The sequence below is a fragment of the Sceloporus undulatus genome, chromosome 4 (assembly GCF_019175285.1).
Source record: "Sceloporus undulatus isolate JIND9_A2432 ecotype Alabama chromosome 4, SceUnd_v1.1, whole genome shotgun sequence".
NCBI lineage: Eukaryota > Metazoa > Chordata > Lepidosauria > Squamata > Phrynosomatidae > Sceloporus > Sceloporus undulatus.
This window is the reverse complement of record NC_056525.1, coordinates 245610617-245630790: the sequence shown is the minus strand read 5'-3', so window position 1 is coordinate 245630790 and position 20174 is coordinate 245610617. Positions and strand designations below refer to the sequence as shown.

At 41.6% G+C, this 20174-nt stretch overlaps 1 protein-coding gene across 5 annotated transcripts in view; it reads left to right on the top strand.

Moving 5' to 3' along the window:
- Positions 1 to 17219, top strand: part of TSNARE1 (t-SNARE domain containing 1) — a 485050-nt gene extending 467831 nt beyond the window's left edge. For all 5 annotated transcript variants that reach the window (XM_042464556.1, XM_042464559.1, XM_042464550.1 and 2 more), the window contains one exon: positions 16528 to 17219. Coding sequence is in view for 1 of the 5 variants with exons in the window: in XM_042464559.1 (XP_042320493.1) it covers positions 16528 to 16536 (9 nt within the window). In the remaining 4 variants the exon portion in view is untranslated. The remainder of the gene's footprint in view (positions 1 to 16527) is intronic.
- The last annotated feature ends 2955 nt before the right edge of the window (positions 17220 to 20174 follow it).

The following is a 20174-nucleotide window of genomic DNA, read 5'->3' as shown; positions in this document are numbered from 1 at the left end:
TTTTGGCCCAGCTTTCTAATCTATTAAGTTCATTCTGAATGTTGATCTGGAGCAGCTAATACTTCTGGAGTATTAGCTGCTCCTCCTAATTTGGTGTCATCTGTAAATTTAATAAGCATGCACTCTATTCTTTCATCCAAGTCATTGATAACGATGTTGAATAGCACTGGCCCAGGACAGAACCCTGTGGCACCCGACTAGTCAGTTCTCTCCAAGATGAAGAGGAGCCATTGCTGGATATAAATCCATGTTTGCAACGGTATGCCATATGCAGCTCTGATTCTATGACCTTGAACAGAATGTGGATATCCAGTGTTCCCTGTGACCCTTGGAACCCCCTACTGGCTCCCCAACCCAAAACAAGCCCCAAAACAAGCCAAAGGTTATGAGACATCACTTCCAATCACCAAAATGACAGCCACAATTATGTAGCTGCAGCTCTCCAGAGCTCTGAAGAAATCAGAAAATAGCCAATATGGCACTTTGAGCTTCCATCCAAATTTAAGATCATGGCTTATTGGTGAATAAACAACTGTAGCCATTAAAAACAAAAATTATCAATGATGGAAGCAACAGTGGTATGCTTCTCAAAGAAATCCCCTAAGTGTCATGAAAATAATAACAGCCAAAAGTCCATGGTCAATCATCTTGATCTGGTGCCCTGCTGTACTTGACCACCTACCCTGTAATCAGCCTCTGAAGCAACTTGCAGAAACATCAGCATGCATCCTCTTTAGCAATTAAAATTTCATAAGCTGAATTTATAATATTGTAACTGCTGGGGATTCATGTTGATCATCAGGAAAACATAACATTTGTCGATTGGATGCACCCTAATAAAAGCATCTCCAAGATGTTAAAGATTGAATCACTACAAAACGACATCTACAGCACTGTCCCAAACTGGGAAAGAATTGAGAATATCATAGTAATGGCGAGAACTCCTGGAGAACAGAAGTCCCAGCAGGCTGGAGGAGGGTCACATGCAGTTGTCACAGGCCCCAAGGGACACAACCAGACTGTGGATGTCATTTCCCATCATCATGATCTTTAATGCCTTGGAAGCACTCTGGTTGTGGTGTTGCCAGACTGTGAAGGTGTGTCTGGAGGGGGGTATCGTCCATCATAACATTGATGATAGAGATCTGCCGTTGTTTTCTTTATGAAGATGCAGAACCTTGGACACTATTGAGGAAAAAAGGTAGGGTGGAGGGTTAGAATATGGATCACAGAAACTTTGGGTACAATTACATTGTAGAAATACAGTCAGTCCTCCTTATCCATGGATTTTTTTTATCCACAGATTCTAACAACCTTGACTTGAAAATATTTTTTAAAAAGTATAAATTCCGAATAACAAACCTTGATTTTCCATTTTAAATAAGGGACACCATTTTGCTATGTCATTATATTTAACGGGACTTGAGCATCCACAGATTTTGTTATCCAGGGGGGATCCTGGAACCAAATTCCAGCAGATAACAAGGGCCCACTATAATGCCATTTGATACCACTTTAAGTGTTGCAGCTCTATCCATTCACTGGAATTCTGGGATTTGTAGTTTTAGAAAGTTTTTGGCTTTCTCTGCCAAAGTGTGCAGATTCCTCACAAAACTACAAATACTAGGATTCTGTAGGATGGAACCATGGCAGTTCAAATGGTGTCAAACTGCATTATTACTACAGCTTAAATGCACCCTTAGATAGCTTCAAGGAACTAGCACTTAAGGCTCAGAAGATTTACTGATCTCCAACCCTTTTATGAGGCACTGCATTTCAGAGGCATTTAAGATGTAAGCAAAGGAAGCTTTGCTTCCAAAACAGCTAACAATCCTTAAGTCAAAGGCAATTAAAGTTTGGATTAGGACCAAAAGGTCCGTCACACTGAGAAAGCCTAACAGAATAAATCTGAGTCAGACAGCTCAAGATCTTCGGATCCTAGAATCATAGAATCATAGAATCGTAGAGTTGGAAGAGACCACTAGGGCCATCCAGTCCAACCCCCTGCCATGCAGGAAATCCAAATCAAAGCATCCTCAACAGATGGCCATCCAGCCTCTGTTTAAAGACCTCCAAGGAAGGAGACTCTATCACCCTCCGAGGGAGTGCATTCTACTGTCGAACAGCCCTTACTGTCAGGAAGTTCCTCCTAATGTTCAGGTGGAATCTCTTTTCCTGTAGCTTGCATCCATTGTTCCGGGTCCTGTTCTCTGGAGCAGTAGAAAACAAGCTTGCTCCCTCTTCAATATGACATCCTTTCAAATATTTAAACAGGGCTATCATATCACCTCTTAACCTTCTTTTCTCCAGGCTAAACATCCCCAGTTCCCTAAGTCATTCCTCATAGGGCATGGTTTCCAGACCCTTCACCATTTTTGTCGCCCTCCTTTAGACACGCTCCAGTTTCTCAATGTCCTTTCTGAATTGTGGTGCCCAGAACTGGACACAATATTCTAGGTGGAGCCTGACCAGAGCAGAATACAGTGGCACTATTACTTCTCTTGATCTAGACACTATACTTCTATTGATGCAGCCTAAAATAGCATTGGCCTTTTTAGCTGCCGCATCACACTGTTGACTCATGTTCAACTTGTGGTCTACTTGGACTCCTAGATCCCTTTCACACGTAGTTTCATTCAGCCAGGTGTCACCCATCCTATATCTGTGCATTTTATTTTTCCGCCCTAAGTGCAATACCTTACATTTCTCCGTGTTGAATTTCATTTTGTTAGCTTTGGCCCAGCTTTCTAGTCTATTCAGGTCATTTTGGATCTTGATTGGTGAGTCCTGCTCAATGTTTGCTGAATGCAAAAGGAAGAAGCAGGATTGGCCTTGCTAGCTGCTTCTGCCAATAGTGGGCAGCTGCTAGGGACCAAGGAGCCAAATGGCACTATATAGAGAAGCCTGAAGGATTGCACCAGTCCTGCTCTGTCCTCCATTCCAAATATTTAACATGCAAAAAATTACTATATTTTTGCACAAAAAGTATATCTTTGGGATGACTAATTGCCACAAATACTTGGTGATCTGCAAATGCTGGGCAAAACTTTCACATCTTAAAAATAAAAGTGAATGCTCTCCCCATCCCTGAATGTTAAGATTCAAAACATTTACTGCTTTTGGTCTCCTCCTTTCCTTATCCTGGTTTATGTTTTTAACAGGTTTTAATTCTTCGATTGTTCAATTATATTTTATACGTTGGTGTGCTGTGAATTTTTAGCTATGCTTCTTTTTGCTGTTATAAGCCACCTTGAGTCCCAAACTGGGAAAGAAGTGAGAATATCATAGTAATGCCTGACATACTGTTAGTTAATCTCAACTAGAGTAGACCTATACAATTAGTTGTGGTAGGGTAAGTTGAGGACTAGGTAAACTCATTGATGGAGTGAGTCTATTCTAGTGAAGACTAGTAACAGGATTATGGGGATCCATAATAGCAACAGAATCATAAAATAGAGTTGGAAGATTCCACAAGGGCTCTCCAGTCCAACCCCCTGCCATACAGGAATACACAGCACACAATTGTGTTCAAGCAGGGATAAAGCATATAAAGGCACATTTCAAATATTTCCACCTGTACAGGCTCAATTTCCATTTAGAGTTGTCACTGTCGGGTTTCCTGTCACTCCCCCGTTTTTTTTCTTTCCAGTGCCTAACAACAGCACTAGCCCATCTGTTACCAATAAAAGAGAAAGGTCTCCCTTAGCTAGTATGCATTAAAACACCATATGGCTGAGGTGTAACACAGCCTGAGTTAGGGAGTCAACAGTTCTGGAGAGCCACTCAAAATGTACCATTTTTGTGCATTTGTAATCTAAACTAAGAAAAGCCTTTGGAAGTCATAACAACGGCTGGAGTTCAGCATTGCAGTTGCATATTTGCAACCTAGAGATATGGATCCATAACTAGTTCATATTCACAAATCCTTCCTATTTGCAAGCATGATACTTTTGCCATGATCTACATGAAGATTTGTGCTTCGCAACCCTAGTGGAGGTTCTTGGGTTTATTGTCTTGCTGCTGGAGGAAGAATGCATGCAACCAGTCAGAAATCTGACAAAAGTGATGCATTCTTCCTCCAGCAGCAAGACAATAAACCCAAGATCCTCCACTAGGGTTGCGAAGTACAGATCTTCATGTAGAGTTATGTGTTATTTCTGCTATGTGACCCTTCTACAATATTGCATGATTGAAATAAAACACTGAATATGCAGCTGAATAAACAGCCAAGGCTCCTGTCATATCACACAATTATAGAACTATGATTCCACTTTAATGTAGTAGTCTTATACGCCAGAAAATACAGTATGTATGAATGAGCCCCAGGTATGTATGCAGATCCATCCAAAATGTACAACACATATCCTTTTGCAATTCACTATTCATGCCCATGAGTAATGACACTGTGTGTGAAATTCCACTTCTACAACACGGGTTACAAACCGCCATTAGGGACATCCTGAGGACGTCCCAGTTTGAAAAAGGGGCATCTCTTCTAGACGCCCCTTACTCTATCACGGACTCAGTCCATACAAAATGGTGGCACCCTGTTCATACGGGCACCACCATTTTGACGTAGCAGACACTCTGCGTCCGCACGTGACGCACCAGAAGTGACACCGCGAGTGCGCCCTTTAGCACTCGCGGCACCTCTTCCAGGGCCTGAGAAGGAGCGCGATTTCCCTGCTCCTTCTCTGCAGCGTCCGGGACCCATGCTGTTTAAAGGCTGTGGTTCCCGGACGCTGCAAGCGGAGGCAGAGCCAGACCGCTGCTTCTCAGCAGTCTGGAATGCACCTTAACTGAAAGTGGTTGTTCCACATCAGAAATAAAAAGAAGTTCAACTACTTTAGCAGGCAAATATATACCTGCGTAAGATACAAACAGGATTCTGTCCTGGGGAGGAAGGGAAGAAATCACTTTGATGAGTTTTTGATACTTTATCACTTTTGATTAGAGGAAAATTAAGATGTAGTACAGGGTACTGGGGTGATTTAGGGCATGGGCAGGGATATTAAACCTTGTTTTCATACATTTAGTGGCTTTCTGCATGATTTGGGAATGAAAATGGCCCAAACTCACACAGAATTTCTTTTAAAAACTTTTGGGGGAGTTTTAAAACTTTAGGGCTGAAGGGTGGGTCATAAATACCATAAAGAAAGAAAGAAAGAAAGAAAGAAAGAACCAATGGGGGGCTTCAAGGGACACAAAAGTTGGATTCAGGGCCCACAGGCTGTGCACTATATTCAGCCCTGTCATATAAGATGAAAGACAGTTCACTCTTTTCAGGTTAGGATTTGCTTGCCTACAGGTGGATTTTTTAAAATGCAGAAGTAGACATATTGTTGATCATTAAACAAACACAAAACCTGACATACACTTGCCTTTATTAGGCAAATCAGATACACGTAAACCATGATACTACCTCCCCTTTCCTTTTCAGTTTTCACCTGGATCTGTTATTTGTTAAAGCCAAAGGCTGATATAAATTAACTGAACTTGGGCTGAACTGTATTTCTGCTGCAAGTGGAGCAAGAGTAGCAAAGCTTTTTGAGCTCAAGGGCAGCACTGACTCCCAGAGGCAAGTTCTGGTGGACAGAGATGGAAATCTTTCCTAAACAGTTCTCATATGCAAGAACAAATACTTTCAAAATCTCTGAGGGGGAAATTATGAGAGGTTTTGTGAATTTTTCTTCCTGATTTTGTTAATTTTGGATGGTAAGAAAAGTATGCAAATACAGTGATCAAGATCCTGCTTCACTCAAGACAGAGCAAAATATTCTACCTGTTTAGTAGACCATTGGGTTTCCAGGTTTGCAAGGTGGCTCCCCTGGCCGTTTAGTAGTTTGGCTGTGCCTTGGGGTTTAAAAAAGAAACAGTAATTCCACTCCTACATAAAGTCAACCTAGATAATGAGGAAATCGAAATAGTAAAATAATTACTGTACTTTGGATCACACTTTGATCAGGAAGGAGACTGCAATCGAGAAATCAGAAGAAGACTAGGAAAGGGGAGGGCAGTGATGAAAGAACTAGACAAGATCCTAAAGAGTAAAGATATACAACTGAGTGCTGAAGTCAGAACCATACAAGCCATTGTATTCCCCATCACCATGTATGGATGGGAGAGCTGGATGGTGAAGAAAGGTGTCTGTATTGCTTGATACGTTTTGGGGGGAGGAATCTTGTTCATTGTATGGTCAGAAGAGAAGGCTGTGTAACACCCATAAATGTGAACAGTGATGGTCTGAGTCACACTTTCACTATTTATGAACCAGATGCTAGCCAAGATTTTGCAAAAATATTTGGAAATAAGTAAAGAAATGTCTCACAGCGGTTGATGATTTTCTTGATGGAAGTCTGGATGTGTTAAAGCATTTTTTCCCCATGGATAATTCTTGTGAGTATTCTTTACATCTCAGTTCATGGGTCAGATTGTTGCAGGAGCCCAAATGCAAGAAAGAAGTATGCATATCACTTTGGCAAAATGGGTGTGATGGTAAGAGCTGTTCAGCAGCTGCTTGGGAATGTAGTGGATTCTCCTTCTTTTGAGGTTTTTAAACAGAGGTTGGGTGGCCATCTGTCAAGAATGCTTTGATTGTATCTTCCTGAATGGCACAGGGTTGGACTGGATGGCCCTTGGGGTACCTTCCAATTCTATGATTCTGCCATCTCCTAGGTATTTTTACACACACTTCGGCATACATGACTATTGGGAATTGGAAATGTTACTTGTAGGAATGCAGCTCTCAGAGTCCCCTCTCAGGCTGGGGGATTCTGGGAGTTGTATCCCCAGAAAATACTGGGAGCTACATGCATACAGGCACCGCACCGGTAGGTAGAACACTAATATATCCCTATCTGGTAGAGTGCAATGCTGTAGAGAAGTGGTTCTTACCTCTTTGATGCAGAGGACTGGCATTTTCCCCCAGTGGGCCAGGGTCCAGTACCATATTTTTCTCCATTGGCTACAATTTTTTTTTTTCTTTCCTGGAAACTCACCGTGGACTAGCTGCAGATGGTCAGGAGACTAATACAAGTTCATGGACCCCTACTTTGAACAAAGTTTTCCATAAAGTGAAGAACTGAATGTCGAGAACGGTCTGCCTCCCACAATTCCTTCATGATGAAAGCCAAGGAAAACTGGCCTCCACGCGGCAGTTGCAGCATGGCAAACACCACATCAGATGATCTCTTTGGGAATCTTTTGCCAGTTCCATGTCTCCTGCAGTGAAGAAGAGCATCAAAGACCACACAGAGCAAGATTCATTTTGGCAGGCAACAGGAGGGAGCCATTTGTCCCTTGCTTCCACTTCTTATTTCTTGCAAAAATTACTGACTATTAAGATAACAACCTCCCAGGCCCTCAGGGCAGTATGCTCATCTGTTAAAAATAAATACAAGAGCGAGGCTGAGTCTCCCTGCTAAGCAGAAGTAATGCAGCTTAAACTGTGAAGGGAGAGCAGTGCTGGAGTCAGCCAAGCAATTTCTTTGACGATCTGACACCATCTGTTTAACGTCACTTAGAGTTAGGCCATGCTTTGCTTGCGCTTTTGACCTTTCTCTTTTCCCCAGGCTCCAAGATGGAATCAAGAGGCTGCTGCCACTTGTAACCTCAGCCCTTTCAAGATTGTCCATTCTGCCCATCAGGCCAACTAGGCTAAAAAATACCCCTGGGATTAGTTGGTATACAAGTGAGATCTGCAATAAAATAAAATAAAATAAAATAATGTTTGCAGTGTGGAGAAATAAATCTCAGAAGGTTTTGATGCCCCCTTATAATCCCTAGCATGATCTTAGTTCCATCCTATGGCACCCTCCACAATTTTCTGTTTTTCCTTCTGATAGTCAGTAAAACTATCTAACACTCACCTCCTGGATTGATATGCCAAATGAAATTCATATTTGAATATTCACTCTTTTTGAATACTGCAGTGCAACTCTCCAGTCAATAACAGTTACAAAAATGTGTATATTACGCAGAAAGAACTGGCAGAGTAAAAGTAACACTCTAAAATCCATTATATTAAGGGCAATTGTCTGCAAAAATACATATATTAGGCCAAATTGCACATATTAAGAGAAACAGACATGAAAATGTGCAGAGTTTTTGGTACTGGTTTTCAAAAATTGCAAAGTGATGTGGAAACAAGAGAAACCATACTTAATGCCAGCAAAATGAAAAACTGAAAGAAAGAGAATAAAAAAAATTGAGAGATTCACTCAACTCTGAAGAATACTGATTTGCTTTATAGGGTTGTTGTAAGAATTACACACATACTTTAGTAAAGTGCATTAGACATTCAAAAGTATAATATAAATGGTCTTAAGCATATCAACCACATTAGGATGTCCAAGTCTGAGCATTTTCATCCAGCTAAGAATTTTTAAATTTGTCTGGAATTGTAGCTTTAGGCAAAATTTGATGCCAAGTCTAGTTCAAAAGGAGAGGCTACTCAAATACGCCATTTAGCTCCTGTGGATTAACTCTTTGGATCTCTACATATGTAAACTGAATTGATGGCTAATTCTGCCAAGAGCCAGTGCTTCTTCAATCTGTTCTTTGATGAGCTCCTTCAGGACTAAGAGACTTGAGGAGGGGGCTGAAAAGAAGGCATGAGATAGAGTTGTCAAGGAGATAATGTCATGGCTCATTATGAAGCCAGATTGGTTTTGGAAAAGCTAAATAGCCAAAAGAAAATTGTAATCACCCTCCTATAAATGCATCACTCTGTTCTGGAGGAGTATTTAAGGACAGGCAGCGGTTGACATAATGAGAAGATTATTCTGGCAATGAAAATAAGCCCTTGGGTTCCCAAATGTCGCTTGTTATTTAATCACAAGAAAGCACGCGGTGTATAGTTTTCAAGATCTGCTACAGTTTTACAGTTCCATCTCAGATAATGATAAATGTCAAGGGAGAGACAAGAGACTGGTCTGGAAAGGTTTCTGCCATGATTGCTTGATTGATGTTTTGAGATGGGATCATAGATTTCTCTTAGGGATCTTTCTGGACATTGCTCAAAGTGGCATCCAATACATCCTTGAGCAATGGTTTTTCCGCAGTTGTATGATGGCAGCCAGATAGAGGCCCAATGTTGATCTGTTCCCTCTGAGTGAAATGACTACTAACTGGCTACAGGGTAGATATACAGGGAAAGTTCCCTTCATGTAACCATCTGACTTTTTGGAGAGGGAACTAACTGTTTCTTTCCTCAGAGAAAGCACAGTCATAAGTTTAAAAATTCATAATAAATAAAAGTCACCATGCTTTGGTCCAAATGTCATTCTCCTGAATCTCCACAACCATCATCTCCACCTTTGTCCCCTGCTGGTTCCAAGAAATAGTTCCTTGTGCTTTGTACTTTTCAGCCGGTGGAACTTTATGATCTCCCAACCTCAAATGGAATCTCAACCATAGTCATGCAAGGAAGAACCATGCTTTTCCATGCAGAAGTTGCCATGTGCAGCCTGTGTCCTCTTCTGATAGTGCAGTGAATGGGGAATCTAGCTGTGTTAGTTATTACTGATGAATTTAATTCTTTTATTATCTGTACATTTTATTGGTTGGCTTTTGGTGTCTCTGAGGGTGTATCAGGGACCACTGTCATATGAGCCGCCTTCTCTGTTCCTTCTGCCAATCTGAGGGGGCTACCAGCTGCTATGCTGAGCAGTGATGAAGAGAATGCAGCTGGCCTGGCTATAGGGAGACACTGGAGACTCAGTGATGGGGCAGCATGGCTATAAATGCTGAGCTGGTATGGGGAGGTGGATGGAGAAAGTGTGTGTTGGGTGTTAGTGGCATCCCTGTGGTTGGTGTTACCCATTGTGGGGGGCAGTGGGGAGGAATTGGGTGGATGGACTACCCTGTCTCCCTCCCTCCCAATGCCTTGCTTGCCTGCCCCATGACCACTCAGCAACACTGCTGCTTGAGGGGGGAACAGTGCTGTGGTCTCTGAAGGGCTGCTTGAGGTCTGGCATGGTTGCTCAGGGGATCAGCCATACCAGACCCAAAATGAAAGGCTCCTCCTGGCGCTGCATCTTCTGGTTGGTCAATTGGGATCCAGAGTGTCTGCTGGAGGAGCAGTCATGCCAGACCCTAAACAAAAGACACACACATGCCCTGAGTGGTGTCTGCTGCATGAGGTGGTGGTGCTGTGCTCTCTGGAGGTGGTTTGGGTTGTCACAGAACAGCTGGACAAGGAAAAAGGGTTGTGATGTCCTTTCTGACACTCCCAGCAGCTGTGCCTGCCCCATTCGGTGTACCAGATCACTGAATGTGCTCCACTCTGGGTGTCACCTGGTGTGGTTGGCACATCCCTCACCTCCCTGGTGATGCCACTGTTGGATGTGTCCTAAACTTGGAAGAAGGTGACCGAACAGCTGAGGAATAAAAGAGAGCCAGCAACTCACCCAAGAGATTTTCTCAGGGAGAGGGGGTTGAGAAAGAACTCTAAGTGGGTCTCACCCAGGACTTGGCTCTCTTCAGCTGGCATTTGGTTAGCACTTCTCCCTGTACTACCCATTCTGAAAATCTGGGAGCTTGTACTCTGTACTAGAAAGTCCCTGACTGTCATACTAGTAAAGATTCCACAGACCAGTAAAGAAGAACATTGGTCCCACCAGCCCTGGAAAGCAACCAGAGGCCTCTGTCTGGCTACTCTAGCGGAGGCTAGTGATTCCCTGGGGACCAGGGTGATCAGAAATCAACCTTTTCCTGGACATGTCCTACTTTTCAACCTTCTGTACAGGAGGAATTTCAAAATGTTCTCTATTTTGAGTGTGAATAAGAAGCATGCATTTATATATTTCTATGAGTGTTTTAGCATTTATTTGATCATTTCCTCCATTTTCTCAGATGTCTTACATTTTGCAGTGCCTTTTCCTCCTCTGTAGTTAGGACATCTGGTCACTCTGCCTGGCAACTGATTAGGTGTAGGCCCAACCTCCTCCACAGGCTACAGAGAACATGTTTATTTCAGCCATGTATACTGTAACTGAAACTAAGGAATACAAACTCATGTAACACATGGGCTAATGTACTACATGGGGAGGGGGATAGGTATTGAGAGCAATGTGCAACAGGACTGACGCATCAGAACCACTGGGCATCAGGACACCAGCTGGGGAGTGCTGATGGGGTCCACAATTCACTAGCAGGATTTCTTAGCATCTCTGCTACTCAGCTAAGTATTTGTAAAGTTATCTAATTTGGACCTTGTTGAGGATTCTGGCCATTTTTAATAATTTTAATAATTTAATAATTTAATTCTATATTATTATTATTATTATTATTATTATTATTATTATCCTTTATTTATGAAGCGCTGTAAATTTACACAGCGCTGTACATACCATCTTTTTAGTTAGACGGTCTCCTGCCCTCGGGCTTACAATCTAAAAAGACATGACACAGAAGGAGAAGGGAGTGGTGGAGGGAAAGGGTAAGAGGTCCAGCAGTTCCTCTCTACCTCCAAGGCCTGGACCAGGGGTAGGCAACCTGCGGCCCGCGGGCCGGATGCAGCCCGGCGAGGCCTTGGGGCCGGCCCCAGCCTGGTCCTGCTGCCGATTGCAACTGGGGCCTTTGGCGTCTCGTGCGAGGGGCATGGTGGGGCAATTGTCTATACAAGCCTCAGAAACATGCATTTATTTTAACATTTTTTAAAAAATCAGCAAATTTTTTTGCGTGTCCTCCAATTTTTATTTAAAAAGTGCCCTCCATTATAAAATTTTGTCCTACATTTGTCCCGGTTTATTTATTTATTTAATTTTTTAAAAAATTATTTAATTATTTATTTTTTGGCTTCGGCCCCCCAGTTGTCTGAGGGCCAGCAACCCGGCCCCCAGCTCAAAAGGGTTGCCTACCCCTGGCCTGGACCAAGGCAGATGGACTGGAGGGAGGGCTTGGCTTCATAATGGATGATTAATCATTTCCCAAGGAAAATACATACTCTCAAGTAGGATAATGCATATACAGTACATAGCAATACAGGAAATAGTTTGATAAACAGTCAACAAAAGAACACCAAATAGCAAGCGACAGTTATGCAATCTTGAACTTTTGTTTGTTTTTAACTATATTGTGCTCATGTTAATTTATAACTAATTTATCACACTCTAAATTTAAACTGAAAACAAACCGCATTTGGGGTTATTTTTCAGACAACGTTCAGGGTTAACCCAAACACAAAGTTGTTTTTCAGATGACATTTGCGTGAAAGAGAAATAACGCGAAAATAACCCGAACGCAAAGTCATCAAAACCTGCTCCTTTTTACTTTCACTAAATTCCAAAAGTACAAAGAAGCTTTCTGTTTGGATTATTTTTGTGTTATTTATCTTTCACACCAACACATCTGACAAAGAACACCTGGATTTTACCAGTTCGTCCTCTGTATGATAAAGTCTTCAGTCACCTCAACTCCCAGTTTAGTGTTGAAGGCAGGATATAAATAAAGATAAGAGTAAAAGTACTAGGAATATGAGGAAGGGGGAGAGGAATAAAAGGAAGAGGGAAAAGCACATACAGTGTACTCTAGAAGACTTCCCAAAATGTTTTGCTTAAAAAAGGGGGGTTTCATTCAGTTTTGCCTGAAAGGAGAATATCTGAAAGCCATTTAAACAATTAGGTTGCCATCTGGGATAGGAAGAATGATTGCTGTGTGTATTTAATTTCAAATGCAGATTCTGGACCATTGCCTTCCCCTCAAGCTTGCTTTCCTTCCAGTTGTTCAGTGACAACAAGGGAAGATGGAGCTCACAAGCTATTTGCTATTGCCATACTCTGCCCCACTCATAATAATACTGATTGAAAAGAGGCTTTAGCTAGGAAGAAAAAAGAAATTGACTTTGCAGCATAACATCAGCAGGCAAATGCAAAGAAGGTTTTCTCAACAGCAGAAAGAGATTTATCTGTGGTTACTAAAGTATGGAGCACTAAAAACATCTCAGCGTTGGAGATTACCCATGAACAAAGACTGACATTAAAATGAAAAATAAAAGCCAGCATTTCAGTTCTCAGATCAATCTGATGCCTGATGAGATCCCCTTTGAAAGAGCATAATACATTGTGTTCCTTCTTTGTTATGTTGAATTGGTAGCTCCATTTGATTTATGGTCACCTAAGCAGCATAGAAACAGTGATGGAGGTCCAATAATAGAAAACAATGTTGAATACAACATGGTTGGACTACCTCAGTTCACTCTGTATGGGCCTACTTTTAGTAAGTGCCCGAAATCTGCAAGTAATCTAGAAAGATGAAATCAGCTTCCTTTCCATTTCTGGATCCCATTCAAAATAGCAGTTTTGACATCTAAATTTCTGAATGAAATGAACTATCTTAACCCATATTCATGAATCTGGCTGCCTATTAACATCCCAAAGAAGATCTACACAAGCATGGCAATAGATTTAATTGAGATGCTGGAGGAATAGAGCTTGGTATATGCAAAAATGTTAGACTACTTTGTTAGACTACAACCCCCAGAATCCTCTATTCAGCTGTGGGGAGAGAATTGTGGGAGCTGTAGTTTAAAAAAAGTAAAACTACTAAGCTCTGAGAAGGGATTCTTCCTCAGTAGGCTATGTAGTTCCTTGCTTAGGGATACCTGCTGGCTCTGGGTGCATCGTGTTAATGGCTGAGTTCTTTTTTTCAGGGTCACACAGCAATGGCAAGGAAACAGGCAAAACTCAGAATCCTACCAGTGTCTGACCCATGAATAAGTTTCCCTATGGAAGCACTTGGGCAGGGGGAATGGAAGCATTCAGTTCAAGACTGCAAAAGCACAGTGGCACATGGATGTGCCTTGCGCAGTGGACATGGATGTTCATTTGTGCATATTCATTGTCTTGGTTCATCTATGCAGTGTTTCCATTCAACACAAGGGCTGCATAACACAATTAGTGTGTAAGTCTGCCTGTGAAGATATATGCCATACATAGCCATGATGTAGAGTCAGCTAGTTCCAAACAGCCCATTTGTTTGGCACTTTTCCTTTGTGGCCACTGAACCATAACCTTTCTCCTTCTGAAGGGCTTGCCTAGGCCAACATATTTATGTTGATATAATGTGCCAACAGGATTCTAGCCTTTGTGTTGGTCTTCTGCTGATAAAGGAAAGGCCTATAGCCTTTTCCTTTTAGAAAGCTTTTGGACTGCTGTGTTGTACACTCTTATTGTTTCTGCCTGGCATTTTATCCTTTAGTTGTGTCTTTGTCATTTTTGCATATTTTTAATTGCATTGGTAGACATCTTGGCTCAGCATGCCATTACCTTTCAATGGTGGTGAGATTGCATGTTCCTGTGAGGCAAGAGCCAATGCTAAGCCAATGACAGTGGCACCACATATCACATTTGTGAGTACTGTGCAGAAGAAGGCAGTGATAAACCACATTTGAATGTCTTTTAAAAGGAAAACCCTATGATGAGACATTCAGGAAGGAGAACAAGTGATAGTGCCAGAAGATGAGATTCCCAGGTTAGAATGCACTCAGTGAGTTATTGGGGAAGAGCCGTAGCTCCAGAGAACAAGACCTAAAGCAATGGATGCAAACTACAGGAAAAGAAATTCCACCAAAACAGTAGGAAGATCGTCCTGAGAGTGAGAGCTGTTAGTGGACCATGCTGCCTCACGATGTACTGAAATCTTCTTTAGGGATTTTAAGCAGAGGCTGGGTAACTTTCTTTTGAGAGTGCTTTGATGGTTCCTCCGTGGCAGTAGGTTGGACTGGATGGCCCTGGGGGTCTCTTTCAAGTCTATGATTCTATGAAATCCCAGAATTCCATGGCATTAAGCCACAGCAACTAAAGCTGTGTCAAACTACATTAATTCTGCAGTGTAGATGAAGCCCTGGACTAAAGTCAATTGAGAAGGGACAAAAAGGAGGAAACATACGGTATCCTAATCTCCTTACAGTGAGTTGTTTTATACACAATTCTCCCCCCCCCCCCCCCACCCCACTTTATTTGCCTTTTTTCTTTAGGTTGCTCTGTAAAAATAACTTGATCATCTCCTGGAGCAAAATGACAATTTACCAAGGGAAATCTTGGCTAAATATGCAGAAGGGGAACCTGAGGACTGTCAGAGGGAACTTGAAAGCTCATCTTTAAAAAGCTCAAGAATTAGCTACCCTGTAAAGTCTTTGAGGTGATTTGCAAGAGAACTAGAAATCTTTATGCATGAGGTTAACCCTGCTGTCTGCAAGTGGATGCTTGGAGGCTAAAGACTCAATGGCTCAGAGACAGATGCAGCGAGCTGAAGGTGGCTGGGTTATGAAACCATTAGGAATGCATTCGGGCAATATTGGTGCTGGACCTCCTGGGAGATGTGTGACTGCTAGGGATAGGAGAAAAAATATTTGCAATTATTTGTTTACAAGTTGAAAAACAGAGTTCCTGATAGTTTGGAAACTATATAAAGAAGAAGAATAGAGTGGGGAGACTTTTTCCCCCCAGTTTTTTCTCAGTATTCAAACATTTGAAAGTGTCACAAAGGAATACAGAGAAAAATGCATGGCCAAAGGCATGTTTTCTGAACAGAAATTGGGCTTCCTGCACAGAAAAATAAAACTGTTTTCTGCATAGGAAACACAATTTCTCAGCAGAAAATGTACCTAATTCTTTGTTCTTGTTGCCATAAGTTGGAAGTGACCTTGAAGACACACAGTAACATCATCATCAACAGCTAACATTAGTTATATTAGTAAAGTAGGTATTAGTATATCATTAGTATGTTACTGATACCATGAAACCTAATGGGTGACCTTGGGCAAGTCACACTCTCTCAGCCTCAGGGGAAGACAATGACGAACTTCCTGAGTACATCTTGCCAAGAAAACCCTATGATAGGTTTGTCTTAGGGTTGCCATCAGTCAGAAGTGACATGAAGGCACATAATAACAACAAATGAATACCTAAGTATACTTAACTAAGTAGCCGATCTAGAATAGCAGCCCCCAAATGAAAAATAAAAACCTTGTGGACTCCACGTGGCTCAGAGGCAACACATTTCCCATCTGTGTAGCAATGCATCTGTGAGCAGCGTATAAGCTTAGGAACACAAGTGAGCCCTGAAAGTCTTTCCTGTGGTTCTTCATGGCTTGTACCATTGAAATGCCATCAAATCCCCTGTAGATTCTGTGTATAAGCTGAGAAATCATGGACAATAATAAGGCATTTAGAATTTGAAGAAATAATTCTAACCAAGTAGGAGTGTGCTAGACTCCCCCCTCCCAAATCAATCTGTACAATTCAAGTAATGCCTGCCTGCCTGCCTTCTCTTCCTCCTTTGTTTCATCCTCCTTTCCTTTCATAGAATCAGAGAGTTGGAAGAGACCACAAGGGCCATCCACTCCAACCGCCTGCAATGCAGGAACTCACAATCAAAGTACCCCCAAGTGATGATCATCCAGCCTTTCTTTCCTTTCCTTTCCTTTCTTTTCCATCTCTCTCGCTCTCTCTTCCCTGCAGTCATGAGCAGCTTTTCTTTTTCCTTTCCCTGCAATACTGACCAGCTTTTCTTTTTCATTCACAGAGCACCTGATCATATCATCCACTGGAAGAGAAGCCAAAGATGTTCTTCATTCAGGCCATGCATCAATGTCAACTTTACTGAATATATTACATTAATAAAAAAGGGTTGTAGCCAATAAACACTGCAATTATATAAGAAGAAATGTAGTGGTTCCAACTGATTAATAACTATGACTGAGCTTACTTCTGCTGAGGCACAAACGTTTGACCTCTGAATATGGATTTTGCCTTTTCTTAATGACTTTTTAAATCCCATTCCATCATGAAGTGGTTTCAGGACAAAATCTTTCAGGTCCTGATCCCATGAGGTCGGGACGGGGAGAGTGACAGATGTGTGCTGGCCGAAATGCCAGAGCACAGATTATGAATTCAGCATCCCAGTTCAGATCAAGTCAAGATCTTAATCAAGAGTCCAATGGGATTGTATTTTCTCAGCCGTCCTGTGGGGGAAATGCTCAGGGTAACATCTCCATGAGCAAGAAGAGCATGCACATGTTGCATGCTCTAACAGATCCTTTCCCCACAATCGTACAGTTTGCATTGGGCAATGAAAAGATAAAAAAAATGGATTTGTTGCAAAAAGATTATATGGTAGGTGGGTCATAATTTCTTCGGATTTACTTAGTGGGTTTTTAAAATTAAAGCTGAATATTAATATTAATAATAATATTTATTTACAACAGAGGGGATAATACAAGGCAATAACAATAATCATGAATTAAAAAAAACAAATGTAACATAGCAATGCATTAAATAATAACAATAAAACAATAACAATAAAAAAGACCAAACTCAGTGCAAAGAATGGGATGGGGATTCTTTCCCTTGCTGCTTTTTTGATTGGAATCACCTTCTTCAGTGACTTTCCCCAAAACAGGGGTAGATCTAGGGGAGAAACATATAGGATCTTCATATGATTTTTCCCCAGTCCTGAATTTTAAAAACAACTGCTTAAGGTGGGTACTTTGAGTCAGGGGAAAATGATTCATGGAGGAAAAGTTAAGCAGGCCTCCCCAGTTTTCTCCTGCTCTGAGTCATATGCATGCCCTATGCACAAAACCTGTTGGTGGTCCCAAGGAGAGCAGAACCACTGAATTAGTGAGATTTATGTAAGTGCTGACTAACTATTCATTGGATAATGTGTTTGGTCTATTTGATTCAATGGACTTAGTCAAGAATATCACTAGGATTGAGGCATTGTTTGCCAGGCTTTTCTTTGTCTTCATTTAGTTAAAAGAAAAATGGATGACACAATCATGGGATTCCTTCTCAGGTGAAGTTTGTGTTAGACATTGCTGAATAAATTATTGTGATGTCAGTGTTTCCCTTTAGTTTTCTTGGAAATAGATGCCCTTCCTCTCTCCTTCTTTTCTTTTTCCTTCCTTCCTTCCTTCCTTCCTTCCTTCCTTCCTTCCTTCCTTTCCCCTTCCTCCCTTCCTTCCTCCAATCATTCTCTGATTATGGACCTAATTGTAAGAGACAAAGTTAGATCTCTCCCCATCACCAGACTTGGTTGTACCAAAGTAGCATGTAATACCTTGGGTTGCTCCCTTTTACACATTGCTCCCTCCCCAATGAATATATAAAATGATTTACTCTCTTGTTTTCTGTGGAACAGCTCACAAGTCTTGTACCATTAACAAATAATTGAACATGTTTACAGGTCAGCTTCCTATTCGGGGAATATGTTGGACCTAGGAAATACCATAGTTTTCAGAAATGAAACCTTACTAAAAATGACATGAGCTCAAGAGGTGCTGATGAACATGCATGCATGAATCTATGTATAGATGCATTCACAGATATTCATGCAGACATTGTATTCTGGCTTGAGACATCTATTGTCAGAAACAGTGAAATTTCTGCTTCCATCCATACCATCGTTTTCAGAAATGTTGCTTATCAAGTCCAATTGATCTGATTGCTTCAATGTTTAGATATGTGAGGTTAGGCCTGATTGACCAGAACATCTTGCTGTTGCATATATCTTGAGTTAGATCAGGACTAGAGAAAAAGCCAAAAAGTTCACTAGTAAGATATAAGCCCAAGTGAGCTGTTCACCTGTTAAGGTTAAGTAGATGGATTAGGAAGGGGGCATACCATTTCCATTCATTCTCTTATCACTTTGCTCACATGCAAAGTGATGGGTCTGAAGAACAGATTCCTTTGCATGTAGAAGTTCTCCATGTGAGCCAGAACTTGCATTCTCCAAGATTCTGGCTTGCATGAAGACTCAGTTCCTCAAGGAAACCTTTCTGTTTGGAGTTATAACTTTCCATGCAAGCAAAGTGACAATGGAAAGGATGGGGCTAGCAGGGTGCCCCCTTCATGTGTTTACTTAACCCTAATGTTGAATGCCTGAGCAAATCAAACTGCTTTATAATGAGATAGACCATTGTGAAGTCGAAGGCTTTCATGGCCGGCATCCATAGTTTTTTGTGGGTTTTTCGGGCTATGTGGCCGTGTTCTGGAAGAATTTCTTCCTGACATTTTGCCAGCATCTGTGGCTGGCATCTTCAGAGAATGGTCCATTCAGCCCAGAATCTATTTTTGCAAGGCCTCTCACCATATGTCCAGGATTTCAGACATGAGTCTTTCCTTTCTCTACCAAAAGATACTGCCAGAAAGTGAACATGAAACTTTATGCATGCAAAGTGCACACTCTACCACTATGATGTAGATTTTTTCTAAAGGACCAAATGTCTCCAGTTCTGCTGAGCTCTACCTGAGAGGACACACAACACATATGTGGGGAGATGGGTATAAGACCTTTGCCACAAACCCAGGTGCCAACTCTGCCCACACATCTACTCAGAAAATGTCATCACTGGACCTAATCACATAACTCACTTAGAGGTACTTTCATTGCCTCATCCTGTAAGATGATACATGCCATTCTCTGTCAACAGTGCCCCTCAGCACTCTACATTGGGTAAGCAGGCCAGTCTCTGTGTGAGGGGATAAATGGGCATAAATCTGACACTTGGAATGGGAATACACAAAAACCTATTGCAAAATACTTCCATTTCCCTAGATGTTCTATCCAAACAGAGATCCTTGGAGAAAGAAAACTACAAAGGAAGGTTGGAAATAACATCGCCAGAATTGGAATATAGCCACAAACTCCAGTCCATCAACAGTGGGCTGAACAGAAAGAAAGAAAGAAAGAAAGAAAGAAAGAAAGAAAGAAAGAATCTTTATTTGTATACCGCTATTCCCTTGATCACAGCGGTTTACAACAATAGTAAAACATACAAAAGTTACACAGTCAAATAAAAATCCCCCCAAATTAAAACAGTACAGTACAAACAATATAAAAAATCCATCATTCAATTTCAATTAAAACCAGTTAGAAACCAGTAACACGATTGCAGCCAATACAATACAATGCACAAGGGAGAGGAATGGCATTAAAAAACATGGGGGAAAGCTTGGCGAAAGAGGTAAGTCATTAGATTTTTCCTAAAAGACTCCAGGGAGGGGGCTGAGCGGAGCTCGTCAGGCAGTGAGTTCCACATCTGCAGGGCCGAAACAGAGAAAGCCCTATGTGCAGACACCACATACCTCACATTAGGAACTCCCAAAAGTTATTTCCCGCCCGACCTGAGAGTGCGGGGCGGATTATATGGGGAGAGGCGGTCCTCCAAG